Source organism: Enhydra lutris, unplaced genomic scaffold (assembly GCF_002288905.1).
Source record: "Enhydra lutris kenyoni isolate GAN:26980312 unplaced genomic scaffold, ASM228890v2 scaffoldscaffold45, whole genome shotgun sequence".
In the NCBI taxonomy this organism is placed as follows: Eukaryota; Metazoa; Chordata; class Mammalia; order Carnivora; family Mustelidae; genus Enhydra; species Enhydra lutris.
In genome coordinates this window covers 13,638,268-13,666,003 of record NW_019154129.1, presented here as the reverse complement: position 1 = coordinate 13,666,003, position 27,736 = coordinate 13,638,268, and the positions used below count along the sequence as shown (strand labels likewise).

The following is a 27,736-nucleotide window of genomic DNA, read 5'->3' as shown; positions in this document are numbered from 1 at the left end:
CCTGGCATAGCAGAGGGCCCCAACTCCCAGGCGCTCTGGTGTGCTCAGGTGTGCTCAGGCCACCTGCAGGGGGGAGGCCAGCATGAGCAGAGCCAGGAGCAGCAGCTGCAGGGGCGGGGCTGGCCTGGGAACACCGCTGCCAGCCAACAGCTTCTGCATCCATTTGAAGTGCCTACTGACGTTGGTGTAGACTCCAGGCCGGTTGGGCCTCCCGCAGCCCGACCCCCAGCTCACAATTCCAACCTGAATCCATAGCCCTTTCTTTTCGCAGGCCAAGGGTCCGCCTGAGTCACCCTGGGGAGCAGCGTGGGAGAGCCAGGCGTTGGGGGGGGGGCGGGGGGCCAGTGGGGAGGCGGGGACGGAAGGAGGGGCTGTGGAGCTGGGCAGACTGGGTGCAAACCCCATGCCCCACCCCGGAAGTGAACAAGCCTCAGTTTCTGTATCTGCAAAGTGGGGCCATGGTCTCTACCCTCTGAGGGGGACACAAGAACCAGATGAGGTACAGGGCTTCAGGTGGCTCTCAAGCCTGGGGCTGGGGCGGTGGCCTGCCAGGCCCCGGACGCCCCTGGTCGGGCTGCGAAGGGACACTCACAAAGCAGGCGTCCTTGCCACCTTGGATAGTGCCGGCACAGATCATGTCTCCCCAGATGTCATAGCGGAAAACGGGCTGCGTGTAGAGGTAGTTACAGATGGCACTGTTTATGATGCCGACCTGCACTTCCTGCAGGACGTAGGGGGACGGCAGCTCTGGGGGGCGGGGGGAGACAAAGACGGCACCCTGAGCCTCTCCTCTGCCATCTGGGCAGGAGGACTGGCCCAGGCTACAGGCTAGGGGAGAGGGTCCCTGGGGCCAGCACGCAGCCCACTGTGGGCGACAGCAGGCGGCCAGAGCCCCTTCCCGACATGCAGCCTCCCCTCCGCAGCAGGCAGAGAGCGGCGCCTCCGGAGGCGGAGGCGGAGGCGGCCAGCAGCCCAGGGGGCGGGGCCGACGCAGCTGAGCCTCGGCAGGGGGCGGTCAGGCCCCGCGAGCAGGTGGGCCAGCCCGTGGCCTCCCCTCGTGGCCTCCCCTCCTCACACAGCCCCAGGCTTCCAGAGCGGCGGGAGGAGCTCTCTGGCCTCCTGACGCCCTCATGGGACACAGCACCACCATGACCCTCGTGCAGGTGAGGGAAGACTGCCCACCCCCACCCCACACCCCACCACCCCGCCGCCCCCCGCAGAGCGCCGAGGGGAGCCTGAGCCGGCTGTGAACCCAAGCCGGTGCAGTTCCGCAGTCTAGGCCCAGGCCAGCAGCCGAGCCAGCGGACAGCCACAGGGCTGACGCGAGAGCAGCCGAGTCGGGGCGGCCTCCTGTCGGCCACGCCCCCGCCTGCGCCCTTCTGTATGAACAGTTTCAAAGCTCTGAGCCACCTCAGCAGGCGGGAGCTACGATGACCCCGTTCCACATGAGGCGGCCGAGGTCTCCCACCTGGCACGTGGCTGAGCTGGGCTTGACACCTGCAAGATGGGGGGCCCAGAAGCCCCTCCTACCTGCCGGAAGGAAGGGGGAGCCTGGGCCTGGTCGGGACTACCTGTCTGCCCCGGGTCGGGCAGTCTGGGGACTGGGCCGCTCGGCTCACACCCGTTCGGCGCTTTGGGCCAGGGGAGGTCTGCAGGGACACTCATCCAGGACCCCAGCTCTCGAGGAAGGTGGGGCCGGTGGTGGGTACTCTAAGCCCCTCCACCCCCCTGCCAATTCCAGATGTGTGACCTTATGGACACATGACCTCTCGGCCAGTGAACCCCAGCTTCTCCACTGACTCTTTCTGGGGCCTTAGGGCCATTTCCCTATCTCTTTCACTTTCCTCATCTGTAAAGCAGGTATAAAAATGTTCCAGCCTCACTCATAGGTAAGGTCCAGAAGGGAGAGAGACCTCTCCCTGCTCATTCCTCAGTCTCGAGAGCCTAGAACAGGGCCCGGTGCACAGCACAGACGCCAGGAGCTCTGTGTGTTGCTGCTGCTGTGGGAAGGGTGCTGCAGGAACAGGCCGGGCTGGGGAGCTGTGTATGGGGCAGTCCGGGCCCAGGGCCCCTCTGGGGAGACTGTGCCCAGCAGTTTTGGGGAACTCATGGTGAGAGGTATGCAGGTGGCACTTCATGCCGGCTCGAGGACCCCCGGAGAGTTGGGTGGGAAGCCGAGGATTGTGGATGGCTTGAAACTGAAGGAGGAGACTCACGGGCTCAGTGCTCCAGGCAAGGAAGCAAGGCAGGGAGATGGAGAAGGTGTGGGAGAGCCAGGGTGGGGATGGCTGGGTGCTGGCTGAGCATCCATGCCGACATGGAAAGAGTGCTTGGCTAAATCAGTCGATGCCCGAGGCCGCCTGAGGCCCTCCCACAACCCCAACACCCCTGTCGTCTGGGGGATGCAGGCCCGACCCAGCTGCCCTCCCTCTCACTGCAGCTTCTGGCTCACAGTCTCTGGAAGGGAGAAGGAAGCTGGTGTGAGGACAGGAAGTCTGTCCTTTCAGGGGAAGCAGGAGGGACAGCAGGTGATGAGACGAGTGCCGAGCGGCCCCAGGAGGGACCCAGCTGCACCCAGACCTAGGTGCGGACGGAACAGATGGTGGGGCGTGAGGCTCCCCCCGCCCCAGGCCCCTGCCCGCAGCCCTACCCTGTTCTTCTTCGATGTCCCCCCAGCCAGTCACCCAGCAGTCGGTCCGGTTCTGGAACTCAGAGGAGGAGGTCAGAACACAGATGGGCTGGATGTACTTATTGTAGGTGACGGAGGAGGACAGCTTCAGCAGGGCGATGTCATAGGACGAAGCCCCCAGATACAGAGGGCTCAGAATGATCTCTTCCACACTGTACCGGTTGTAGTAGGCCTGCAGATTCCAGATAGACGGTGAGGAAGACAGCTCGCCGAACTGGACGGACCACTCGAACGGATCACTGTGGCTGGCAGGGACGAGAGAGCGAGCAGGCAGGGTCTTCAGAGGAGGCCCGGCCCCTGAGCACACCTGATGTCTTGGGTGGGGACAGGGGTGGGGAAGCAGGATGTCTCCCCCCGGGGCCTGGTCTGGCCACTCAGCCAGCCTGTCACCTCCCGCAGCCGTCCTAAAACAGTGAACAGATGCACAGGACCAGGGCAGGTGGAGAACTCGACCACCACCCTCGCCACAGGACAGGCCCAGCACTTACCCACCTCCTCCCACCCCCAGTACACCTCCACCTGGACCTGGGATGAGGAAGGGGACGCCTGGTGCTGTCATTTGGGAAGAAAAGAAGACAGAAAAAAACACAACACAAAAGTGCTTGTGAATGCTCTGAAGAACATTCTAGAAGAAGGGGAACAGGGTTTGCCTCACGTGCCTGCAGCCAGGCCTGGAGCTCAGGAGAACAGGCAGGCCATATCCGCACCCAAAGGGCGCGCATGACCCGACCCGCCTGACCCAGACTCACTCTTCAAAGCAGTGCGCGGCTGTGAGCACCCAGCGGCGGTTGAGCAGACTCGCTCCGCAGCGGTGGGAGCCCCACAGGCGCAGGCTGCCCTGCCACGGCCAGCGCCCCAGCTCTGAGTCCTTTCCGCCCACGATGCGCGTCGAAACGGTTCGTTGGCCGCAGGGCCCTGGGACGGACGGAGGGACACCCGGCTGAGCTGCAGGACCCCGCCCGCCCGCGCGAAGGGAAGGGGCTCCCGGGCAACAAGGAAGGGCGCACGTCGGGGGGTCCCGCCGCAGGGGGACCGGGGGACCCCGGGACCCTCCCCACGAGGTCCGCAGGCGCCCGCCCCTCCCCCCAGGGGCCCGGCAGTTACACGTGAGCAACGATGAGTTCTCGAAACCTGGGCGGGGGGAGAGGAGAAGATGAGGCGCCGTCTGCGCTCTGGCTCTGCGGCCCGCGCGGGGAAGCGCGCGTCCTGGGCGCCTTACCTGCAAACAGCTGGTCCTCGTCCTTCAACTCTGGGGGGCGGTGGCGGGGGGACGGGTGAGCTCCGCCCGGTCTGTACACGCCCCACCCCATCCCCGCCCCCAGCCCTTGGGCTGCCGGCACCCCTGCCTGAGCTCACCCTGCGCCCCGAGCTCCACTCGCACCAGCAGCTGCGCCAGCAGCAGCGCCCCGACGCGCGCGTCCATGGCCTCCTCTCCCGCCGCGTGGCGCCCCCTCTGCTTCCGCCCGCTTGGGGGCCTGGCCCAGGCGCCCCCTGGGGGAGAGGGAGCGCCCGCCACCCCGGCCCCCACCTCCCGGCCCCCGCCCCCTCGGACCTCTCCAGGAGGGAGGGGCCCGTGGTCCGGTAACCTCGGGCCCCCTGGCGCAGGGCTCGGAACCCCAAATTGGGCTGGGTCCAATTTGCACCCGCGCAGTTCTGCTTGTCGGCGACCCTGGGGTCCTGGCCGCCCCCCCAGTTTCCCCCGTTCCTCCAGCCACCCCCTCCTCTGGGAAGGGCCCTGGCGGGCCCAGGGCCAGGACTCCCGTGAGAACACGTTGACACATGCTCCCTGAGCGCCCGTCGGGGGCCTGGCAGTAAGGGGCTGAGCCAAGAAGAGAAGATCCCTTTCTTCCTTTCTTGGGGGAAATGGTAGTCTCGGGTCTTGTCGAGCCCTGAGCCCACTCCAGGCCAGTAGCTGGCAAGGCAGGCCGCAGCCCTCGTCATCCTCCTTCAGTTTACATTTTGGACGTTGAAACCACCTTTAACAAACTTACTTTCTTGCATGGGGACCCTGGGGGAGTGAAATGGCCTAAATGAGAGAGACACCGGGAGGTTATCCATCTCGGCGTCCCTGTGACCAGTGACTCTCCCAGTGGGGCTTCCGGGAGGGCTGTGACTTCTTAGTGTCCTTGTCTGTGTCCTGAGCGCTATTGGGCATGTGGTGGTATAGGCAAAGTTGTGAGTTTCCCAGCATCAGCTTCTGGGGTCCTTCCAGGCAGGGGAGCCAGTCTGCACTGGCAGGGGTGTCCAGAGGTGTCCGCTCTGTGGGAGCCTTGCGGGTGGGCCAAGCCCCACAACACACTCAGCTGGGCCTGGGCAATGAGTGGCCAAGGGATCAGGTGCTGGAGGCAGGAGCCTGCAGAGCCAGCGCCCCTACCTGGAGGCCGGCTCCCCTACCTGCATGAGCAGGAGAGTTCCGCGCAGTGCCCTCAATGCGGGCACACTGAGGGGGACACCGGTGAGAGACACTGGATGCTTGGTGACCCTGGAACCTTCTCCAGATATTGAAGCTGGCCTGTCACCAGACCCCCTTGACTTTGCACCCTGGTGTGCCCCCCACCAAATCACCTGCAGAGTGAGGGGTGGTGGGCACGGGCTCAGCCAGGTGGACTCAGGGACTGAACAGGTCCCTGTGGGAAGCCGTTGCTAGGTGGGACTGGGGCCCCAGGCATGGCAAGGGGGCAAGATTTTCCCTACGACAGTCCCCCTCTGTGGCCCTTGGCACCACAGCACCATAACTGGCCAGTCTCCTGCGAGTTCCCCGCGGCAGGGGCCCGTGTGGCATGCTGCGCCCACCTGCTGGAGCTGCACAGAGAGCCCAGGCCGTCCCTTCTCTGCTGCAGCCCAGAAGATCGCTTCCGCCGCAGGTCCAGGCTCGCCCAGGGCCCTCCTACCCCTGAATCCCTCCCCTCCCCAGTTGTCTTTTCCTAGTGCACCCCGAGCTTGCTCCAGCCTGGGACGACCTCTCCCTGCAGACTTCAGATCTTGATGCCACAGCAAGCTCCGTGCCCCCCTCCTGCTCCCCAACTGTCTCACTGCCCCCCTGTATGTTCTTCCTAGAAGTTAGCGATATCCAAAAGGATCTTGTTTGGTCACGTGTGCGTCTGGCTGTCAGCCTCCAGGACCTCTGTGTGACAGGCTTGATGTATGTGGACTTGAAGGGTTGACGGAGAGCCAAGGGAGGGAGGGTTGGAAGGAGAAAAGGTAGAAAAGGAAGGATGCGGATTGGCAGAGCATCTCCCGGGTTGGAGGGGCCCTGGCTCTCGAGGTCCCTGTTGTTGCCTCCCTGAGGGCCTCCAGGTCTCCTGGCCTGGGAGGAGTGGTGTGGAGGAGCACAGGGGAGACATCAGTGGCCCAGGAGTGGCCCTGACCATGGGCTTCATCAGGTGTCCCCTTGGAGCTCCTTGGGGGCTGTCAGCTCCTGGGGATGGAGAGGCAGGGTGTGCAAGGCTCAGGTCACTGAGACCCCCTTGGTAGGCGAGGCGATAGCCTGTCCTCCTCTCGCTCCCTCATGCACACTGTCACATTCGGCTGCCACCCCAGGAGGTGCCCCCAGGGGAAGTGCCTGGAGTAGACGAGCAGCAGCAGCCAGAGTTCGTGTCTGTTGTTCATATGCACAAGGGACTCACATTCGTCCCTCGGGTGCCTGGCTGACACGTGTTGGAAACGCGTGTGGGGCCTCGGGGGTGTAGTCACTGCAGCTGTGACCCTGGTGGTCAGCCCATAGCTGTGGTCTGGGCCCCAGATGATCCTGGAGATCTAACACGGGCTCCCTCTCCCCCAGGGCGGGCCGTGCAGGGGGCCTGCTCTGACACCTGTGGCTCAGCGCTCAGGCCGTCCCTCACCGCAGCCCCTCATCCTACCTGCATGGCTGCTCCCCCTCCCGGAGAGGCCCAGCGCTGGGGATGGGGGCAGCTCCCTGGCTATGTGGCCATCGGGAGACAGCCCTGATGGGGACCCACAGGCCCTGTGCGTGCAGAGAAGGCTCCAGAGAGGGGAGCATGGGGTTCCGGTGGGCTCAGCAGCAGGGACTGGGGACGCTGTGGAGAAAGGGCTGGAGGGGTAATTAGGGGCTCCAGAGGGTGAAGGGGTCTCAGCTTGCTGCTCGGGGCAGAGGGGGCCACTGAAGGATGGGACGACTCGGCTCACCTGTGCATGGGAGAGCCAGGCATAGGCCGGGGTGGCGGCTGTCCCAGGACGGGGGTTGAAACTCCTACCAGAACAGGCTCAGGTTGCCCTCATCTCCTCCCAGCTCCTGCCCAGATATAAACCCAACTCCCCTCAGCCTCAGTTTCCATGTCTGAAGAACTGGAAATAGGAGTAACATGTACCTCCCGGGGCTGCACCCAGCGGCACCCTGGTGTGAGAGCTCCCGCAAGTGGGAGCTGCCTTCCCAGACACTCTCTGGGGCCCGGAGGCGCAGGGAGGAAGGGCCTTCTGCCTGCAGGCTTCTCTTTATTGCCGCTCAGACGAGACAGGCCTGCAAAGGCACCTGCCCTGTGCTGGGGGCTGGAAACCCCAGTTCCACAAGTCCCCCAAGCGGCCAGAGGAATCCCAGAGTGTGTGTGCGCCCTGGGACTCAGACCTGGATGGACAGTGGTGGAAGGGGGCCTTCCTGGGAGGGCTCCAGGAGGGGTTTCCAGACAGATGCCGCAGACCCCAGAGAAAGGGCCTGAGTTTCCACAGCAGAGGCTGAGTCTGCAGGGCTGGCTGCCTGGTTAGGCCAGCCTCAGGGGGGCAAACGTGTCCCCCAGCAGCCCCAGAACCAGCAGCACGGGCGGGAAGAAGAGCCCGGCAAGACGTGGAGAAGAGTTTTCGGTGTGTAGGTCCAAGCCCGGGATGGTGCTGGCAATCCACGTGGCGTACGTGCTGACGTTGATGTAGACTCCCGGCCTTTTAGGAAGTCCGCAGGCAGAGCCCCAGCTTACCACGCCTGCCTGGACCCAGACTCCACCAACGTCACAGACCAGGGGTCCCCCGGAGTCACCCTAGGGACAAAGGAGGCGTCCAGAAGTGTAGGGACTGCGAGGGGGAAGGAAGTTCCCAGGGATCTCCCTGGGCCCACCAACCTCCCTTCAGCTCGGCTAGCTAGGTCTGGTGGACGGAGGATCGGCAGGCTGGATGTTTCTGGAAGGCAACAGAGGTCTGGGAATTCTAGGCAAACTGTCTGGCAGGTGGGAGAAGCAGTGGCACGGGAATGCCGCGTTCTCCAGATACAACTGTGCGTGTCAGGGTAGGGGCTGGGGGGGGCACTTTGGTGTTGCTAAGAATGCTGTTTGCTTCGTTTGGGATGAAAAAAATCTGTGATAAAGCAATGCTAAGAGGGCGTGTGAGAGAATGTGCATTTTGCCTGTGAAAGCAGACGAGGAAAGAGGACACCAACCCAGCCCAGAAGTGACCTGGTCCTGGGGGCAATCAGCTCAGAGGCCTTGAAGTTCTTTTTGGGAAAGAAAAAAAGACCGTTCTGGGCCACAAAGAAGAGCTATAGGAATAAGGATAGGGTCACCGTTTGCTTGAACGCTTTTCAAGTATTTCATTTCTGATAATACCGATACGATACATTTAAAGGGAGACTGGGGAGAGAACGTGATTTCTATTGGAATTGACTCAGGTATTTAAAGCAACGTTGCCCTCCTCCACCCTGGGGGGGCTCCCGGGGGTGCTGGGGAGTGGGAGATCCTGCTGCCCGCCCCCCTCCCGGAGGGTGCTTGCTCACCCCGCAGGCGTCTTTCTGGCCACTCTCAAAGCCAGCACAGAGCATGTCCTCGAGGATGATGGGCTCCTGGATGGGGGTGTCCGAGTTCTCGTGGTAGTAGCCGTCACAGGTTGGGGCATCGATGAGGGGCAGGGACAGCTCCTTCAGGGTGAAGGGTGGGGGCAGCGCTGGGGTGGGGAGCAGAGCAGCGCTCAGACGGGAGGTGACTGTCCACGGGCTCTCGCAGGCCCATCCCCGCTCCCCCATGCACAGCGGGACTGATGACAAGAAGCCTGTTCTTGTTACTTCAGTATTCCCCTGCTCTGCCTCTCGAGGACCCTGGGCCTGCACTGGTGTTTGGGAGTCCCTGACCCACGAGCCTGGGTGCTCAGGTGAGCCCGCGTTGAATATTCAAAGCACAAGGAAGAACCGTTCCCTTCCTCCTCTGGCGGGGCGTGCACAGAGGTGCGGAGCTCCCCGCTGGCTTGGCTGCCCTCCCAGTGCCCAGGCCAGGGCAGGATGGGGGGTGCGGGCTGGGGACACACTGGGGTGCTGGCCAAGAGCTAAGACCCGGTGTCAGGGCCTGGCCCTGGCCACAGAGTGTGGTCAAGTCACTTCCACCAGATGACCCGACTGTTCGTGGCTCTCCAAGGCTCTGGCCAAAAACGGGTTGAAGCGCGCCCCTCAAAAACTCAAGCCCACCCCGCACCACAGAATGGGAGCTTTGTGGAAATGGGGGCTTTGCAGATTAATTCGTTAAGATGAAGTCATATGGGATCCAGCAGGACAGAAAAGGAGGGGACACGTAGGGGCACACAGAAGAGAGGCCCTGTGAAGATGGGGATAGGTGGGGGCATGCAGCCACCAGCCGAGGGACACAAAGCATCACCAGGAGCCACCAGAAGCCAGAAGGAGCAGGAAGGGTCCTCCCTTGGAGCTTCCAGAGGGAGCCCAGCCCTGCCAATACCCTGAATTCAGCCTCGTGCCATCCTGAACCGTGAGAGCTTACATTTCAGTGGTTTGAACGCCCACCCCAGGCTGTGCTGGTTTGTCGTGGCGGCCCAGGACACCGATGAGCGGTGATCGCGCTGACAGTGACCACGATGGCCCCGCCACACCGTGGACCTTGCTCCTGCCCTGCCCTGTGGGACACGCCTGAAATGTATCATCCCCTGAAGGCTCTGCTTCTCTGAGGGGGCAGCCACAGCCCAGCGAGGCTGGTGAGGTCACCCAGCCAGGACAAAGGCCAGGGAGTCTGGCCCCAGTTCCTGTGCCTCCAGGATGACGGTGGTGGGGAGGGAAGTGCGTCGCATTCTCCAACCAGTATGGGGCGCGTCAGAAGGGCCTGGGCCCCAGTCTGGGCCAGCATTCATCCTTGGGGTGTCGTGTGCTGGGAGGGCAGCCTGGGGAGCCTGAGGGAGGGTCTGGGGTGGCAGGCCGCTTGTCCACGCTCGGGGCCGTATTTCCAGGGCTCCCCTCTGCCGCGCGCACAACAGTGTGTGCGGACTCCATGGCCACCCTTTATGGGGCTCCTCCCCACCCGGGCGTCCTTACGTATACTCAAGTCGATGTTCCCCCAGCCGGTGACCCAGCACCAGGTGCCATGATCCAGGGGGTCTCCGGGTTTGGGAAGACAGACCGGAAGGATGAGGTCACTGTAGGTGACAGGGGAGGCCAGCTGCACCAGGGCGATGTCCGCGCTGCTGGTTTCCGGCAAGTACTCTGGGTGGATGATGACTTCAGCCACCTCTCGGAGCTCCTGGGGCTCCTCGGCCTGGGGGTAGGAGGAGATGGAGCCCAGCAGCACGGAGTAGGCAGACAGCAGCTGCTTCCTGGAGGTGAGAGAGTCCGGGGGGTGGGGGGTGGGGTCAGGAAAGCTGTGCCAGGTTTCACGGGTTGGGGGAAGTGACCGTCTTGATTTGAGGGTCCTGACATTATAGACAGCTTTGCAAGCGGAGCACATGCCAGAAACGAAAAGGACCCCATTTACTCCTCAAGACATCCCTGCACAGACCCCAGCACCCCGTCCATCCGGTGAGTGTGAATCAGCTTGAGAGGCGGTCACCTGTCCACGTGCCGTCCAGATGCTGGGCAGTGGACTGGAGGCCTCAGCTTCTCGAGAGATCCCCATATGGGAGCCTTTGGTCTCTGGGAAATGAATCCTCTCACCAGTGATGGAGAGCCAGGCCGGGTCTGTCCCTCCCCCACTCTCCCCAGGGCGGGGCCCAGGACAGGGGCCATCCTGGCGGGTAAGTGATGCTCCAGAAGGATGTTCCCTCACACAGCTCCAGATGCGTGGAAGGCTGTGGTTCAAATGGGGAAGGGAGGGTGTCGGGGAGCGCGACCCCCAGCTCAGAGCGGTGCCCCCTGGAGGTACTCACTGGTCGAAGCAGTGGGCCGCAGTCAGCACCCAGGCCTCAGCGATCAGGGTGCCCCCGCACACATGCTGTCCTTCCTCCCTCAGGCTGACCTGCCACGGCCACTCGCCCAGCGTGGCGTCCTGCCCCGACAGGATGCGGCCTGACACGTGTGGGCGTCCACACTCTGCAAGGGGAGCCATGGGCCGGCTAGGCGTGGTCCCGCCTGGGATCCCCTGGCCCCCCAGACCTGCCCTCGCCAATCCCTGCCACTCACGGGTTGGCACCTGGTCCCTCCCAGCCTCCCCAAGGTGGACTTCCTTGTGATGCAGGACCCTCTGCTGGAGGGAAGGACTTGGTGGCCCTGGGAGGGCGGGGCGCGCAGCCGCTGAGTCGCTGAGTCTGAGTCGGGGGAAGTGGGAGCTGGGGGGCTGGGTGGTTTTTTCAGGCTCAGAGGGGAGAGGGGAGTTGGGAGCCGCTGGCTCAGGGCTCCTGTCTGTGGCCCGGTGCCTGCCACTGTGCACCTGGCCGGCGGGGACGGTGAAGGGGCTGAGGTCTGGCAGGGTCTCCCAACATCAGGGTTCCTTAGAGAACATGCCCCAGCACAGGGTAGAAGGGGCAGGGAAGGAATTACACACTCCTCTTGATCTGCCCCCTGAATGCAGGACACTTTCCCGATTCCTACGTTTTATCCATTTCTCCAGAAGGACCCATCCTTTCTGATGCCCCTGTCAACCTGGCCCCCAGGCTCTCTGTCCTGCAGTGGCCGTCTCCCCCACCCCAGGATCTGTCCTACCTGAATCCAGGCTTCTCGCCCAGGCACGGGTCACAGAGAGGTTGGCTGGGAGGGGAGTGCTCTGCTGGAGGGCCGTGGGGAGGAGGGCGAGCAGGGTGGCAGTAAGGGCCAGCTCCATGGTGCGCTCCAGCCCCCACTTCCGGGAGCAGAGTCCACGCACTTGAGGAGCCCAAGACGACGGCAGTCTAGCCCGAGTGCTGGGCTTGCCCCGGGGTGGGGCTGCCACCTCCCCGCCTCGTCCTCGAGGCCACCAGACTGCTCCTGGGCACAGGGTCCTTGGCCACCCCCACGTCTTTGGCCAAACCCTCAGGACCCGCCCTCCCCTTCCTGCCCTGGCCCGGGCATCAGAGCACCCACCCACCCCCACCACATCTGGGGCGCCCAGCGTGTGCCGGCCCTATGTCAACCGCGCCTCTGCCTCCCGACTCCCCGGGAGCGGTCACGAGCCCCATTTTACAGCAGAGTCAGTGAGACTCCCGCGGTCGAATGACCTGACCAAGGCCCTAGAGGGGAAAAGCCAGATATTTCAACTTCGTGCTCTGCGCCGCAGTGCGGGGGGACGGAGAGGGGACTGCCAACCTCGGACACACTCCGCTCTGCTCTCTCAGCTGCTGGTTTTCACCCTGGGGCTCTTAGGGGCCTAAGGCGGGGCCCAGATGCACGAAGAGTGAGAGGAGACATTCCTCCAGGAGCAGCTGGAGAGCACAGTCCTGTCCTCCCCGCCCCCCACCCCGTAGCGAGCTCCTGGATGGCCCCTGCCCTGCGCTGGCCTTACCTCTCTAGAGCTGCGGGGCCCCGAAACCAGAGCCAGGCAGCCTGGCCCCTGGGGGGAGGAGGGGTGCAGGACACTTTCCCTGATTGCTAAGCTTTATCCATTTCTCAAGAAATACCCATCCTTCCTGATGCCCCCGGTCAGCCCAGCCTCCAGGCAGCTCCTTCTCCAAGGGGCTCACTCCCTCTGGGGGGCATGGTGGGCTTCCGAGCAGCCCCAAATACTTGATTTAGGTCCAAAGCATGTTCAGTGAGTACTCTGGTGTTGTTGCTTTTTCCATCTCCCAGATCTCTTGATTTCTGAGAAAAATGTGGATTTATTTGTATCTTGAGTATTTGGAACTTTTTTTTTTTTTCCTTTACGTATTTCAAAGCTCTGTTGTTGGAGGCATAATCTCGTCAGCGACTTGTAACTTGCGTCAATGTAAAATATCCGTATATTTCATTCTTAAGATTCCTAGCCCTGGGGCACCTGGGGGGGGGTCAGTCAGTGGGGTCCCCAACTCTTGATTTTGGCTCAGGTCACGATCTCAGGATTGTGGGATTGTGCCCCAGGTCAGGCTTCAGGCTGAGCACGGAGCCTGCTTGAGATCCTCTCTCTCCCTCTCCCTCCACCCCTCCCACTCGGCTCACCAGACACCTTGACCTCAGACTTCCAGCCCACAAAGAACCATGAGAAGGAAATGTTTGTTATCTGTGACCTCCCGGCCACTTTATGGTATTTTGTCACAGCAGCCCAAGTGGATGAGGTCACCCAGCAAACCCTTTGATTCAGAAGTGATGTCACAGTCCTCTTCCTCAGTGTGGGCTCACGCCATCCCTTGTGTCTCCTGACCTTGTGTTAGGAATGTACAGAGCAGGGTGGTGGAGAGACACCTTCCCACCGCAGCCTTCCAAGCGAGGCCAGGCACACGGCCGGGGACATGGCGGGGCTGACGGTCTGCTGACCTTCCCAGACATCTAGAGCCCTGCCTTGTCTTTGCTCTCAACCCTTGATTTTATTCTACTTAAAACACTTTTTGCTACAGAAAAATTTAAATATACACAGATTAGAGGAGAACAGGAAGCACCAAGTCGTCACCCAGCGTAGACGACTGTCCGCTGTGGGACCGACCTCGTGTGTCCCTCCTTGTCGGCACTATTTTCTGTCCTGCCATCTTCATGTATTTTTGCTCTGAGGTCTGAACAGATTTCTCTACCTTTTCTTCAAATTTGCCGGTTCACCCTTTAGCTACATCCATTTTCTCATTCAGCCCTTGCCCCAAACGATCTCTCCCAACAGCACCTTCAAGGTCTGCCCTTTCTTGTTCTCTGCTCACTCTTTCCCTGGGTAATTCTTGTGTCGTGTTTGCCAGCACGGAGGAGGAGCTTCCTGGGGACAGCAGCTAGGATCCTCCAACTCCTCTCCTGTTCCCTGTCATCTCTCAGTTCTCCTGGAAGGCGGTGCCGTTGATTCAAACAGATGTTCCTGGTGTGCGCATGGGCTTTCCGCGAACATTGCTTTGTCCTTGGTGGTTGTGCAGTGGTCACAGACTAGTGCCAGGCCGCCGACGCTCCCCCCAGGCACTGGCCAAAGAAAGCAGGGGCCCTCGACCAGCTCCTAGGAAATCACCTCTGAGCCTCTGGAATGTCTTGCTTCACAAGAGCATCTCTGTAGACATGAGCCTTGTGCCCCTCCAGATAGTTAACGCTCATAGTGTGGCCGCCGGCAGGGTCTAGGGCCACCCTGCGCCCTCGGGACCTCTGGAGGCGCTGATGTCGCCACAGGGGCTCTGTGCTCATGGGGTGGAAGCCGGACAGTAAAACCTCCAGACCCCTGGACTCACTCACAGGAGTGTCCCCGGGGGGCAGGTCCCTGCTGGGAGAACTGAGCTCCGCCCAGCTGACTCTTTGAGTCAACTTGCCAATTTCTGCTAAAAGGAGCATTGGGATTTGGAGAGGCGTCGCGCTGAATCTGTGCATTGCTTTGGGGCGTGCTGCCATCTTCATTATGTGTCCAATCCATGGACGGGGGATATAGTTCCACTTGTTTAGGTCTTTAATTCCTTTTCCTTGGGACCCTGGGTGGCTTGGTCCATTAAGTATCTGCCTTCGGCTCAGGTCATGATCCCAGGGTCCTGCGATGGAGCTCGACTTGGGGCTCCCTGCTCAGCTGGGAGCCTGCTCTCCCTCTTTCCCTCCCCCTGCTTGTGCTCTCTCTCACTATCTCTCTCAAATAAATGAAATCCTTTTTAAAAATTTCTTTTTTTCTTTCTTTTCTTTTTTTTTTTTTTAAAGAGAGAGAGCAAGAGAACATGCAAACTGGAGGCGGGGAGCAGAGGGAGAAGGAGAGAGAGAACCTCAAGGAGACTCCATGCTGAGCACAAAGCCTGGTGCAGGGCTAGATCTCACGACCCTGAGTTCATGACCGGAGCTGAAATCAAGAGTCAGACGCCCCCCAGGTGCTTCTAGGTCTCCAAGTTCTTTCAGCAATGTTTCGTAGCTTTTTTGTGCATAAGTCTTTCATCTCCTGTTAAATTTATTCCCTTTTTATTACTTCCGATGCTTTGTAAATGAAATTTCTTATTAAATTTCCTTTTAGAATTATTCACTGGTGGTATAACAGACTCATGTCTCCATCTTGGACTCTACGATTTCACTGACTTCACTTATTAACGTAGTCCTCTTTTGTGTGTCCTTTATGATTTTCTGTATATGAAACCGCATCGTCTGTGAGTAGAGATACTGTCACCTCTTCCTTTCCAGTTTGGATGTGTTTTATTTCTTCTTCTGGGCTAACTGCCCTGACTAGAACTTTCAGTAAAATGTCAAATAGAAATGGCAAAAACTGGCCTCATTGTCGCCTTCCTGATCCCAGGGGGATAGCTTTCAGTCTTGGACATTCGGTATGATGTTAGCTGTGGGTTTTTTACAGATGCCGTTTATCATGCTGAGGGAGCCCCTTCCATTCCGTTTATAGAGGGCTTTTGTAATAAAGGAGTTTTGGGATTTTGCCAAGTGCTTTGCCCGCATCCGTTGACCCTGTGGTTTCTTCCCTTCGTTTTGTTCATGTATAAAGTCCATCGTGCTGATCGATTTTCAAACCTGTGGAACCACGCTTTCATTCATGGGCCAGATCTCACTTGGCCATGACGTATGGTTGTTCTGAGTTGTGCTGGGTTCAGTCTGCTACGATTTGGTGAGGACTTGCGCACAAGCATCCGTAAGTGTTATGGATCTATTGTTTCTGTCTCTCGGGATGCCTTGTCTGGGAGACGGCATCACCATAATGCTAGTCCCGGGAATGAGTTAGGAAGTGCTCCTTCCTCTTTTATGTTTTGGAGGAGTTCAAGGAGGATGGGTGTTCATTTCTGCAGATGTCTGGTGGAATTCACCGTTGAAGGCATCTGGTCCAGGCTTGTCTTTGCTGGGAAGTTCCCAGCACACATTCAGTCTTTTTTTTTTTTTTTAAAGATTTTATTTATTTATTTGACAGAGAGAAATCACAAGCAGGCAGAGAGGCAGGCAGAGAGAGAGGAGGAAGCAGGCTCCCTGCTGAGCAGAGAGCCCGATGCGGGGCTTGAACCCAGGACCTGGGATCATGACCTGAGCCGAAGGCAGCGGCTCAACCCACTGAGCCACCCAGGCGCCCCCACATTCAGTCTTTTAATTGCTCTGTTCAGATGTTCTGTTTCTTTCTGATTCTGTTTTGGTAGTTTTTGTGGGTCTAGGATTTTGTACCTCTCATTGCTGTCATCTAATTTGTTGGGGGTACAACTGGTCATAGTCCCTTACAGACATCATTATTTCTGTAAGGTCAGTAGTAACGTCCTTACTTTCATTGTCAATTTTGTCCGTCTTTCAAAGAACCAAATTCTGGTTTCGTTGATTTCCTCTCTTCTTCTACCCCCAGCTTGATTTTGTCTGTTCCTCTCTTTACGATCTCCTTCTTTCTTCTACCATTGAGGTCAGTGCACTCTGCTTTTTCTATTCCTGAAGCTGTCAATCCAAGTACATTGGATTTTTCTCCTGTGTTAACGTCGCCGTTCCCAGCTGTAAGTTTCCTTCTGAGGGCTGCCCGTGCTGCGTCCGTTAGTTTTGCTGCGTCTTATTTCCATCTGCATTCATTTCAAAGCGTTTTCTCATTTTCCTTGTGAATTTTTTTTTTTTTTAATTCAATCCATTGAGGAATATGCTGTTTCGGTCCGCACATGCATGAATTTTTCAGTCTTCTGTTAGCAGCTTCCAGCCTTAGTCCCCTGTGCTTGGTGAAACTTTTCTTTTCTTTTTTTTTTTTTTAAGAGTTTATTTATTTATTTGACAGAGAGAGACACAGCAAGAGAGAGAACACAAGCAGCAGGAAGCGGAGAGGGAGAAGCAGGCTTCTCGCTGAGCAGGGAGCCCTATGTGGGATTCAATCCCAGGACCCTGGGATCATGACCTAAGCAGAAGGCAGACGCTTAACGACTGAGCCACCCAGGCGCCCCGGGGAAACGTTTTATATAATTTCAATCTTTTCTAATTTCTTGCAGCTTATCTTGTGGCCAGACCTACTGTCTGTCCTGAAGGGTGTCCCTCGTGCCTGAGAGGGACATGTGTTCTGCCGGTTGTCCAGGCAGGTTCTGTCAGTGTGTGTTAAATCTCGTTACTGTCCGGCATCCTCCGGTCCTCTTCCGGCTGACCTCCTCTTTGGCGGTTCTGCTCGTTATTAAAAGTGGGGTATGGAGCCTCCCATGGTGGTCAGAACCGTTTCTCCCACTCATTCTGTCAATTTTGCTCCATGTATTTTGGGTCTGGGTATGAGTGTAGATGTTAGTCATTATTTTGTCTTCTTAATGATTTTGACAGTTATCAGTCTAGAATGTCCTTGTTTGATTCTCACAAGTTTTAACTGAAAGTCTGTTTGTCTGACGTTCAGACACAACCTCTGCTCCTTTCTGGCTGTTGTTCGCATGGCCTGTCTTCCCCCACCTTCCATCTCCAGCTCCGTGTGCTGCGACTCTAAAATGTCTTGCACGCAGCATGTGGTGGGGTCCTGTGTTTGCGATCCATCCTGCCACGGGGCTCCTCCGGAGTAGTTAGTCCATTTACATTAAAATTAACTACTGATGAGTAAGGGGGACCTCTCCCGCTGTTCTGTTTGCTTCCTGTATCTTGTCGTGTCTAATAGCTACGTCTATGTCCTGGATATTTTTTATTTCCTCCCTTTGCGTTTCATTGATTTTTTTAAAAAATATTTTATTTATTTATTTGACAGAGAGATTACAAGCAGGCAGAGAGGCAGGGAGAGGGGGAAGCAGGCTCCCCGCTGAGCAGAGAGCCCGTCATGGGGCTCCATCCCAGGACCCTGGGATCATGACCTGAGCCGAAGGCAGAGGCTTAACTCACTGAGCCACCCAGGCATTCCTGTTTCACTGAGTTTTATTACTGTCCTGTGTTGATTCCCTTCCCATTTCCTGTTCTGTTTTTGTAGAGGTTGTCCCGGGGGTGACAATCAACAACTTAAACTTACTTCATTTTGTTTTATTCAAGATTTTCTTTTTTTTTAATTTTTAAGTACTCTCTACACCTGATGTGGGCCTTGAACTCATAACCCTGAGGTCAAGAGCCATATTCTCCACTGACTGAGCCTGCCGAGCGCCCTTATAGCAATTTATTTTGAATCAATACTGGTTCAGCTTCAGTAGTATAGAGAAATTCTGCCCCTGTACAGCTCTGTTCCTCCCTGTTAAGCTGTTAGTGTCCCGTTTCCATGTCGTGCAACCGTGAGCAGAGACGTCCGATTGCTTTATGCATGTGTCTTCAATTATGCAAGGAGAAAAGAGAAGTGACAAACCCAGACTGTAAGAACACTTCCCGTGCCATCTCTCCTCCCGTGAAAGGATGCAGTGTCCGTTGCAGAGAACAGATCCCTTTCGCGCTCCGTGTCACGGTGGGTCTGCCCGCGACGCCCCCCTTGGCATCTGGTTATCGGAGAATCTCTTAAACTCTCCCTCGCTTCCTGAAGGGTAGTTTTGCCCAACACAGAATTGTCGGTTGATGGTTCTGTTCTTTTGCCGCTCGGAATAGGTCGTCCCTTTGCCTCTCAGCCTCCTCCGTGCTATCTGAAAAGTTTGGGGGGCAAATCATAGGACCGCCTCTGGTTAGATCAGTCAGAAAGGTAATTGCCGGGAGGACACTAGAGCCGGCCAGCTCCCACCTCGAGTTCACTCCACGCCCTCAGAGGCGGCTGTGTCCCCAGGGTCCCTTGTCACTCTCCCACTGGGCTCTCCAGCTGCCCCACAGGGACCACCTCCGGCCCCACTGCCGCCAAGCCCTCGGGAGGCCACTGAACCCCAGGTCATAAAAGGTCAGGAGCCCGGGGAGGACAGGAGGGAGCTGCTTTTATTCTCCTCGCCCTTTTACTGCGTTTGAGTGAGCCAGGCTCCCTGGTGGCGCCTGGGCTGACCCCGCTCTTCACAACGGCCTCTCACAGGAGAGGAGATTGCGACGCTGGGGGACTGCAGGGAGAGCGGGCCACAGCCCAGTGTCGGACACCTCGGGCTGGAGCACGGGCTGCCGGGGTCAGTCCTGCGGCTGCCCTCCCTCCGTCCGTCCACATCCAAGGCGGGCACCGGGTTCCCTCTCCCGTGGCCCCCGCGCTCACTGCCGGCCCGCAGCCCCGCTCACCGTGCTCACCGGCTCATCGGCTGTGCTCCACGCGGGACATTGCTCTGGCCCTCGAGGACCGCTGTGGACGGAACGTCTCTGTCCCCTCCAAAATTCACGTTTTGAAGCCCACCGTCCCGCATGACTGTATTTAGAGACCGGCCCTTTATGGAAGTAGCCAGGGTTAAGCTGGGTCCTGAGAGCGGGGCTCTGGTCCCCTAGGCTCCTTCTTATAAGAGACGTCCGAGAGCGCCCGCCGCGTCCCAACACCTCTCCTCCCGGAGGCAGGAAGAGCCGGCGGGCGGGCGCTGAGAGACAGCCGTGGCCTAGGCGCCAGGAACAGAGGTGTCAGGATGGGACCCCCCCTTGCCGGCACCACGTCCTTGGGCTTGGCAGCCTCCCAGACGGTGAGACACACTTGTTTCAGGGCTCACTGTGCCTTTCTGCGGAGCGGAGACAGACACCCAGACCTCACCTCCCAGGGAGGAGATGAACAGCCGTGAATCAGGCCTCCTCCATCACATGTCAACGCACACAGTGACGTGCCTGGGACAGCGTTAGGGCTGGGCAGGAAGGCACCCCAAGAGGCCGGGGCGGAGTGGACAGCTGCGGGATGAGGAGGAGGTGAGCCGGCAGAAAAGAGCTCCAGAGACTTCTGGGTGGTAGACACAGTCCAGGCCCGACCCCCCGACCCTGGTTCCCAGCATCGACCAGGTTCACGGAGGCCAGCAGCCTCGCTGTTCCGGCCACACCAAATTCAAGAATGGACTGTTCCTCAGGGTCAAGTCTGCTTCTGGTCAAGCAAGGAGTGCTGGCGGCTTTGAACCAGCCGTCCCTCGCGTTGAATTAGTGCAGGGCGGGGAGCTGGGTAGAGCTCGGTGCGGGCGGCCGCGCCGGGATTTCTGGACAGAATGGTAGTGTTCACAGGCTCCGTGACCGGCACGAACAGCAGCCAGGAGCTGGGATCAGGTTCAGAGATGAGCTGCCAGGGATTCTCTAGCGCTTCCTGGCCTGACCGCAGCCCTCCACCCCTATCCTTGGTCGCCTGAGCCCAGGCCCCTACCCCCAGCTCCCAGGACCGTAGCCCAAGCCAGGTGTCCTTTGACAAACCCAGGAGTCCCTTTCCTGCCACCTCGAAAGTGCTGCTCAAAGCATCTTTGTTTGAGGCTCCACTGGTGAAGCCACAGCCCCGCCCTGGCTCCTTAATCACCCCCTGGCCAGGCCCCCACCCCCTCTGGCCCTTTAAGCCCCCAGGTCCTCCCCTGCGCAGTCAGCAGGGAGGGCACCGGCCAGAGGGTGAGAGCAGGCTTCGGGGACTGCTGGGGCAGGTGACGGCGGCCGGCAGGCAGAGGGGCTAAGGTGGTGGGGTGGGGGCCTGGGGAGGCCAAGGGGGTTCAAATCTTGTGGGAGCTGGGGGGACAGGTGTGGTCTCTGGGGCGTGGGCAGAGGGCCGTGCATAGGACCTGCCCCCGTCCCCCAGCCCCAGGAGCCAGGATAGATCCAGGACCAACCAGGGGCTGAGGGAAGACAGAGGGCCTCTGGGGCCTGGGCTAGGACCCTCCTTCCATCTCTTTGCAGGCTCTGACCAGAGTCCCCCACCCTAAGCTGTGCCACCCTTACCAGGCCCAGCCCTGAAGACACCATGAGTGGGACTTCCTGCCTCGGGGTCTTGGTCCTACTGCTGCTGGGTGAGTGGGGGTCAAGGGCTGGGGGGGGGGGTCCCTGATGTCCCATCACACCCCTGTCTGGCCTGGTTCCCCTAGAGCACTCGGGGACACCCTAATCTTGGCTTCACTGGTTCCATTCTCCCTGTTGTTGACCGTGGGCTCTCCAAGCTCCTATGTGCTCATGTGTGTAGGGGTGTGAGACACCCCCCACCCCCGCCCATCAGGCTGCCCTGGGAGGGTTAAATCAGGTAACCAGGCCAGTGTGGTGATTGCACAAAAGCCTGGCACCTGATCCGTGTGACAAGTATGTTCCACCCTCCTTCCTAATCTCCGACATCCCTCCCCCGAGCCCCGTTATCTGACACCAAATTCCTAATCCAGGCCTTTCCCTTTGCTGCTTCCTCCTCCAGGAGCTGCTGGGACAGCGACGCGGGAGTCCGCAGGTGAGGACGCCTCAGGGTCCCTGCGCTCTCGGCCCGGCGTCTCCCCGACCCCACCCACCTCGCAGCCTACCCCCCACCCCCGTCTTCTGCCCTCCCTCGAGTCCCCCTTGTCCCCGGCAGACTGCGGGCAGCCCCAGGTGTCGAGTCGGATCGTGGGAGGCCGGGACGCCCGGGTCGGACAGTGGCCGTGGCAGGCGAGCATCCAGCACCGCGGGGCGCACGTGTGCGGGGGTTCGCTCATCGCCCCGCAGTGGGTGCTGACCGCGGCGCACTGCTTGCCCAGGTCGGCGGGCGGCGGGCTGCTGGGCCCCGGGTAGGGGCGGGCAGCGGGGCCCCGGGGGGCGGGGCCTTGGGCGGGGGGGCGGGGCCCGGGGCTCCCTCGCCAGCTTGGCCGGGTCGTGCAGGCCTACGCTGCTGTCCGAGTACCGCGTGCTTCTGGGGGCGCTGCGCCTGGTCCCTGCCTCGCCCCGCGCGCTCTCGGCGCCCGTGCGCAGGGTGCTCCTGCCCCCCGACTTCTCCGAGGACGGCGCCCGCGGCGACCTGGCGCTGCTGCAGCTACGCCGCCCGGTGCCCCTGAGCGCCCGCGTCCAGCCCGTGTGCCTGCCCGAGCCCGGGGCCCGCCCGCCCACCGGCACACCGTGCTGGGTCACCGGCTGGGGCAGCCTGCACCCGGGAGGTGAGGCCGGGGGCGGGGACTCCTCTCCATCACCCTCTGACCGGGAACCCCAGCCCCGCGCTGTCCCTGTCTGGGACTTGGCGCGACCTCTGGGGAGGTGCTCCCTGTTTGTCCTCCTCCCAGTCAGACGGCGAGTCGTGCCTGGCCCGCCGGGTCAGGCTCGTCAGCCCTGGTCTCTCCCAGCTCTCAGAAGTCCTCCTCCCACCCCCTGCCCCGACCCCAGTGCCACTTCCAGACTGGCGACCTCTGCAGGGAGTGAGGGTACCACTGCTGGACAGGCGCACCTGTGACCATCTGTACCACGTGGGCACCGACGTGCCCGGCACTGAGCACATCGTGCTGCCAGGAAACCTGTGTGCAGGCTACGTCCAGGGCCACAAAGACGCCTGTCAGGTGCGCAAAGCTGCCTGGAGCCCTGGAGTCTAGGTCCTGTGCCTAGCACCCTCCCTCCTTCCCTGGAACCCAAGACCGAGGGGCCATCCATCCTGGCCCCTAACCCGGAGGCAGCACCTCGGGGACTGGAGCCCTGGGACTGCCCTCCCACATCTTCAAAGGGCTGAGACCTAAGCTTGCCTTTCTCCTGCAGGGTGACTCTGGGGGACCCCTGACCTGCATGAGATCTGGGCGCTGGGTTCTGGTGGGCGTGGTGAGCTGGGGCAAGGGCTGTGCCCTGCCCAACCGTCCAGGGGTCTACACCAATGTGGCCACTTACAGCCCCTGGATTCAGGCTCGCCTTAGCCTCTAATGCAGTCACACTGACCTGGAGCCAGAGGCTGGGGTCCCTCTGAGGACCTGCGCAGTCCCCCCGCCTTGCACCTCCGACTTGAGGCTCACGGGTGGTATCATCCACCTGTCCATCCCTGTCTCCTCTGTAGGGCCCACCAAGCCCTAGCCACCAGCCCTCCTCCAGGAGCCTCCCGTGGGGCGGGGGGGGGGAGGGGGGCTGTGTCACAATCCCTCCCTTTCCCTCCCCTTCCCGCTCATATTACCCTTCTCAGCTGCAGCCCCTGGGTGCCCAGAGACAGGCAAGTCAGCTGGTGCGCCGTCTGGCTTCTGGGCCCCATTTGTCTGTTTGTCTGGAGGAAGTTGGGGACAGTCAAAGTATGAGAGGGATTCAGGCCCAGGAGATGCTTCTCCATGGCTGCGGGGGAGCCCCAGTTGACAGCCGGCAGGGAAGCTCCTCCCTGCCACAACCACAAGGAGCTGAATGAACCTGGGACGCAGTGCCCCCCCACTCCCCCTAGGCCTCCAGCTGAGAGCCCATCAGGCCACCCCACAGGCCAAGCCCTTGAACCCAGTGGAGCCCTCCCAGACTCGTGGCCCCCAGAGCTGTGACTTAATAAATGTGGGTGTTGCAGGCTGCTCCGTGAGTGGTGGTCATTTCCGACAGAGCAATAGAAAACGAGTAGAGACCTCGCCCCCCTGCAGGAGAGGTGCCCCCGAGGTCTGGGTGGGCCAGCCCTAGGCTCTAAAAGGCTCAGGAGCCTGGGATACCTAGCCCCATGCCCTCTATCCAGGGAGAGCTGGGAGCCCCTAGACAGGCCTGGCCAGAGCTTCGGCCGTGCTAGTTTCTGTGGCGGGGCCCCTTGCTGGGGAGAGTCTGGGGCTGTGTCCCGGCTGTGGCGAAGACCCCCACGCCCAGGACCACCCCCTGCCACCTGCATCTGGAAACCAGGTGAGGCCCCTTGCAGCTCCCCGCCCGCCCTTGTGTGACTGGGACCTGGTTCCTGTGCCCTCCCTGCCGTCTGCTCATTGGCAGGTGGAAGACCGACCATCCCAGTAGATACAGCTCCGTGTTTGCAGAAAGATCAAGAAACTGAGCAAAACCTGGGAACCCCAAAGCCTAATCTTTGGGGCTAACAGGGTCAGTGGGGCCAGGAGACCTGGAGGAGGCCATCATCAAAGATGCGGCCCCAGGGGTGGCGGGGGCGGGGTGGGGGTGCAGGCCTGATTCTTGCCTCCTCCTTTCCCTCCGAGGAGAGAAGGAAGGTAGGTGCACCAGGCCGGGCGGGCAGGGTGGGCCCACAGACTTGGGCCACAAGAGGGCTCCAGACTGCATTCTCCCCGCGGCCGAGGGCCTTCCGTCCAGGGAAGCGCTCCACTGTCCTTGGGGGATGGTTATTGGGGAGCAGGGTGTCCAGAATGGGGCATGGCTATGGGCACGTCCGCAAGGGGAACCCGGTGGCCCCTACTGGGTGATGCTGGCCATCCTCGCTCCCTCCCTCAGCCTGTAGCCAGCTAAGGGACCTTCCCCAGGATGCCTCCCGAAGCGCCGAGATGGGCACAAGCCAGGGGCTGGGAGCGGGCCTGCCTCAGCCGCGGGCCTGCTGCGATTGGAGGAGTGGGTCCGCATTCAGAGGGCCCCGTGTTTCGGAAGGGTAACCTAGGAGCTCAACCGGAGAGTCCGGAGTTGGAGGGGCGGGAGCTGGGCTGGAGGGGAGGGGTCCGCACATGCCAACACATCAGCTGCTTCTCATGAAGCCCTTACCAGATGCCACGCGGAGGGCTTTGCTGCACCGCCGCGTGGGAAATCACCTGATACCCATCAGTCAGACGAGGAAACTGAGGCCCCACGCCATGCAACGGGTAGATGGTAGGCTGGGATTGGCCCAGGCGGTCTGACTCTGTGGGCAGCTGGGGGTGGGAGGGCGGAGGTTCCGGTCCCCTTTACTCTCTCCGCTTGCTTCCCCACAGCGCAGGGGCTCCGGGCCCCCTTTCTCTCTGCTCCTTCCTGCTGTGCGTCGGTCCGCAAGGTCAGTGGGGGTGCTGGGGGGCGTGGGGAGTGATGTGATCTGCTAGGTGACAGGCCGGGGGGCTGTGCCCCCGGGGAGGGGAGCACCAGGTCGCCCAGGGTGGTCCTGGGGAGTCCCGGGCAAGGGGGACGCTGGGCTCCCCTGTAAGGCAGGCATTTCGCAGCTGCCCTGCTGCTCCAGCCGGTGACGCTGCAGCCAGATGGCCTCCTGAGGCCCTCCCAAGACCGCTGACGTGGCCTCGGTTTCCCTCTGTCTTCTGACTTGACACTGCTCGCCCTCTCGTGGCGGCCGGGAGGGCGGAGAAGATGGCTAAGGCCCTCACCTGCGAGGCATGTCCTGGCTGCGCTAAGAACACCCACGGGGCCTCCTCCTGTTCACTTTCGCCAACGTGGGGACAGGCCCAGAGAGGTTAAGGGGCATGTTGGGCAGGTCCCCCACCCTCCTTGCCACCTCCCCTAGGCTGGGTGACCTCTCCCAGCGGGGACCGCTGTAATCAGACACCAGTCATCACCCAAACCCCGGCACTGGGCTGTGTGTTAGTTCCGTAACACCCCTACGTGCCCTGCAGAGTCCAACTGTGTATCCCCTTCGTGGATGGGAAAGCAGGTTAAGGCTCAGGGCCTTGCTGGAGATCACAGTTACCAAGCTGACGTTTGACCCCAGACGGGCTGCTGGAGGGTGGGCGGAGACAGACATGATCTTTGGAGGGATGGAGCGTGGGCCCACTCAGGGTGACTCCTGGTAGGCATCCTGAGCTGTGACACCGGCCAGGACAAACCTAATAAGGCAGGTGTCTAGGTGGCAGGAGTGCACACGTTAGGGACAATGGGCCAGGGTGCAGCTGGGACAGAACATGGTGGGCGGAGAGGAGGCCCCTCCTTTCCCCACACCCCTGAGCTCCCATCTGAGAACCTCCTTGGCCCCCACGGTCCCCACAGTCCCCACGCCTCCCCTGCCGCACGCTCTCCTTCCTCAGCAGTACAGGATTTAAAGCCCCCAAATCTCTATACACAGAGAGGCTGAGATGAAGATGGAAATCTTTGGCCTCAGCCAAGGACGCGCCACAGCCTCCTGAGGTCACCCAGGGATGGGGGAGTTAGCGGGGAGCCACGGCCACTGGATCAGGGAGGGAAGAGTCACAGGAGGGGAAAGGACTTCAGGGGGCTCTGGAGGAGGCGGAGGCTAGAAGTAAAAAATAACCATTTTGGTTATAGTTTTAGAAACACCTACTGAGTACCAATTCTTTATTTTAAAAAAGATTTTATTAGAGAATATGAGCAGGGGGGAGGGGCAGAAGGAGAAGCAGGCTGCCCGCTGAGCAGAGAGCCCAATGAGCAGGGAGCCCAGTGTGGGGCTCCGTCCCAGGACCCCGGGGATCACCACCCCAGCCAAAGGCAGGCGCTCAACCGAGCCTCCCAGGTACCCCCAGTTACCGATTCTTGATGAAAATCCATGAACTTTATAAACAACTGTTCTCTCCTCTTAAAGACGAGGAAACTGGGCTTTCATGACCTTAACTGTCCAAAGCGGCACAGGCTGCACCGGGACGGAGGATTTGAATCCCCCGGTGGTCTGAACACCAAGCCCAGCCCGGGGAAAATTAGTCAAAGGAAACCTCGTTTAGAACGCAGTCGGGAGGCCAGCAGGGGGCGCTGTCAGCTTTCTCGCTCATCAACTGCGGCCCCCAGGCCCCCACGGGGAGAGTCGCACCCCCGGGCAGGTGCACGCTACCTGACTACCCCAGCTGGAGGAAGGCAACAGCCCAGCCAATGAGAAGCCACTACTAGAACTCACTTTATTCCAGTAAACTTTTTCGTTTGCAACAGCCCTCCCGGTTTCGCCTTTCCTGTTACCAGAGTTTCTCTCCCTCGCTCTGCCGACCTGCCTACGGCTTTGCTGCAGCTTGCTCGTCCTGGCTTGTAATTCTCCGCTTTCCCCAGGTAAGCCCAGTTTCACTGGTAAAATAACCGGCAGCTTTATTTTCTTCAGGGTAATGGTTGTTAGTCACCAGCTTGATTCCCGGCCAAGGCAGCAGCAGCTTCGGCTTCTAACCACTCTTGAGAATCATCACATCGCAGCCCCCAACATCGGCAGCGCTGTTTGGCATGCAGGGCCACCCACCGGCTCCCTGGGTGCCCCGGCATGGGGGACACGAGCCGTGAGCGACCCAGCTGAGGCTCTGTCCCTCCCAGTACTGGCTACGGGAGAGACAACACCTCTTGCCCTTGCTCTAGTGTAAGTGCTACCTGGGGCAAGGCAGGACAGTGACCCAAGGACAAGGCCTGCGCTGTTGGTAGGGAAGCCCCCTGCAAGGACAGCCAGCCAGGGAAACCAAGTCTACGGGAGGGGTCCTTCCAGAACCCCAGTGCACGGAGCCAGCCAAGGCCCCTGGGCTGGGGGGCTCCTCCTTCCTCCTCCCCTGGGGAGCGAGCACCAACTTTGGCAAAGGCTTAGGGCATTTTTTAAAAAAAGATTTTATTTGTCAAAGAGCGAGCGAGCAAGCGAGAGATCACAAGCAGGGGGAGACTGCGGAGGCAGCAGACTCCCCGCTGAGCAAAGAGCCCAGTGGGGGGTCTGGATCCCAGGACCCTGGGATCATGACCCGAGCAGAAAACAGACCTTAACTTACTGAGCCACGCAGTCCCCCGGAGCCTTAGGACATTTTCCCTGGGAGTTCCCCCAGCCCACGGGCAGCTTCCTAGGGTCCTTCCCGGCCACAAAGCCCAGGCAAGGCTGGCGGTGGAAATGGGGACAGCCCACCCATGAGGGCTGCCGGAAGAGCCGGAATTATCACCCCCTCAAAATGGCGGCCAGGGAGCCCCTCAATTATGAGACTTCCCTCCCCACACACACCAGCCCAGGCGTCGTTGAGACGCGAAAGTCCTGCGCCCCGATGACCAAGATGCACAGCATTCACTGACCCTCCCTGGGATGTGGGGCTACTATACACTCGCCACGTCAGTCCCCAACGTTCCCCGCCATCCGGCCGATGCTGCGTCCAGACCACCCCCTCACTGCTACGGAGGGGTGGGGGTGGGGCTCAGCTTTGCCACTCCCAAGATGGCGCCGCCACCGGCCGCGCGGGACCCCGGCCGCACGCCCACCAGGCCACGGCGCCGAGATGGCGGCCCGACATGCAGTCGGATCGAGCGGCTGGCTCGCATCACTTAAAATGGCGGCGGTGGCGACGGCGGCGGCGGCGGCGGAGGCGGCGGGGCCGCAGGGCGCGAGGCACGCTGGGGCGAGCCGCGCGGGCTGCCGGGAA

The 27,736-nt window shown here is 60.5% G+C and overlaps 3 protein-coding genes across 4 annotated transcripts; 1 reads left to right on the top strand and 2 right to left on the bottom strand.

The window, feature by feature from the left end:
* Positions 1-54: 54 nt before the first annotated feature.
* Positions 55-4,130, bottom strand: LOC111156057 (testisin-like). Its single transcript, XM_022516639.1, has 7 exons — positions 4,046-4,130; positions 3,909-3,938; positions 3,794-3,820; positions 3,439-3,604; positions 2,651-2,934; positions 593-747; positions 55-294 (listed from the first exon to the last, which is right to left on the bottom strand). The coding sequence occupies exons 1-7, from the start codon at positions 4,110-4,112 to the stop codon at positions 55-57; spliced, it is 969 nt and encodes a 322-aa protein (XP_022372347.1). The 5' UTR covers positions 4,113-4,130.
* On the top strand, positions 998-23,080 carry LOC111156058 (protease, serine 33). Of its 2 annotated transcripts, none has more exons than XM_022516640.1 (7): positions 998-1,163; positions 20,511-20,620; positions 21,010-21,042; positions 21,163-21,325; positions 21,447-21,718; positions 21,942-22,111; positions 22,305-23,080. In XM_022516640.1, the coding sequence occupies exons 2-7, from the start codon at positions 20,575-20,577 to the stop codon at positions 22,461-22,463; spliced, it is 843 nt and encodes a 280-aa protein (XP_022372348.1). In that variant the 5' UTR covers positions 998-1,163; positions 20,511-20,574; the 3' UTR covers positions 22,464-23,080. The 2 variants fall into 2 exon arrangements, with proteins under 2 accessions (XP_022372348.1, XP_022372349.1); XM_022516641.1 differs by lacking the exon at positions 998-1,163 and adding an exon at positions 18,183-18,216.
* LOC111156056 (serine protease 33-like) lies at positions 7,405-11,652 on the bottom strand. Its single transcript, XM_022516638.1, has 5 exons — positions 11,535-11,652; positions 10,763-10,925; positions 9,936-10,213; positions 8,403-8,569; positions 7,405-7,674 (listed from the first exon to the last, which is right to left on the bottom strand). Exons 1-5 carry the CDS (start codon positions 11,650-11,652, stop codon positions 7,405-7,407), a joined length of 996 nt encoding a protein of 331 aa, XP_022372346.1.
* Positions 23,081-27,736: the final 4,656 nt, after the last annotated feature.

Coding starts and splice junctions, on each gene's coding strand:
- LOC111156056 (XM_022516638.1), bottom strand. CDS start 11,652: ATGGAGCTGGCCCTTACTGCCACCCTGCTCGCCCTCCTCCCCACGGCC. Junction 8,570..9,935: donor GAACATCGACTTGAGTATAC/GTAAGGACGCCC, acceptor TCCCCACCCCAG/CGCTGCCCCCACCCTTCACC. Junction 7,675..8,402: donor GCCAGAAAGACGCCTGCGGG/GTGAGCAAGCAC, acceptor CTTTGTCCCTAG/GGTGACTCCGGGGGACCCCT.
- LOC111156057 (XM_022516639.1), bottom strand. CDS start 4,112: ATGGACGCGCGCGTCGGGGCGCTGCTGCTGGCGCAGCTGCTGGTGCGA. Junction 3,605..3,793: donor GAACTCATCGTTGCTCACGT/GTAACTGCCGGG, acceptor CGTCCGTCCCAG/GGCCCTGCGGCCAACGAACC. Junction 748..2,650: donor GGACATCGAAGAAGAACAGG/GTAGGGCTGCGG, acceptor CCCGCCCCCCAG/AGCTGCCGTCCCCCTACGTC.
- LOC111156058 (XM_022516640.1), top strand. CDS start 20,575: ATGAGTGGGACTTCCTGCCTCGGGGTCTTGGTCCTACTGCTGCTGG. Junction 21,326..21,446: donor GCGGCGCACTGCTTGCCCAG/GTCGGCGGGCGG, acceptor CGGGTCGTGCAG/GCCTACGCTGCTGTCCGAGT. Junction 21,719..21,941: donor GGGCAGCCTGCACCCGGGAG/GTGAGGCCGGGG, acceptor CCCCGACCCCAG/TGCCACTTCCAGACTGGCGA.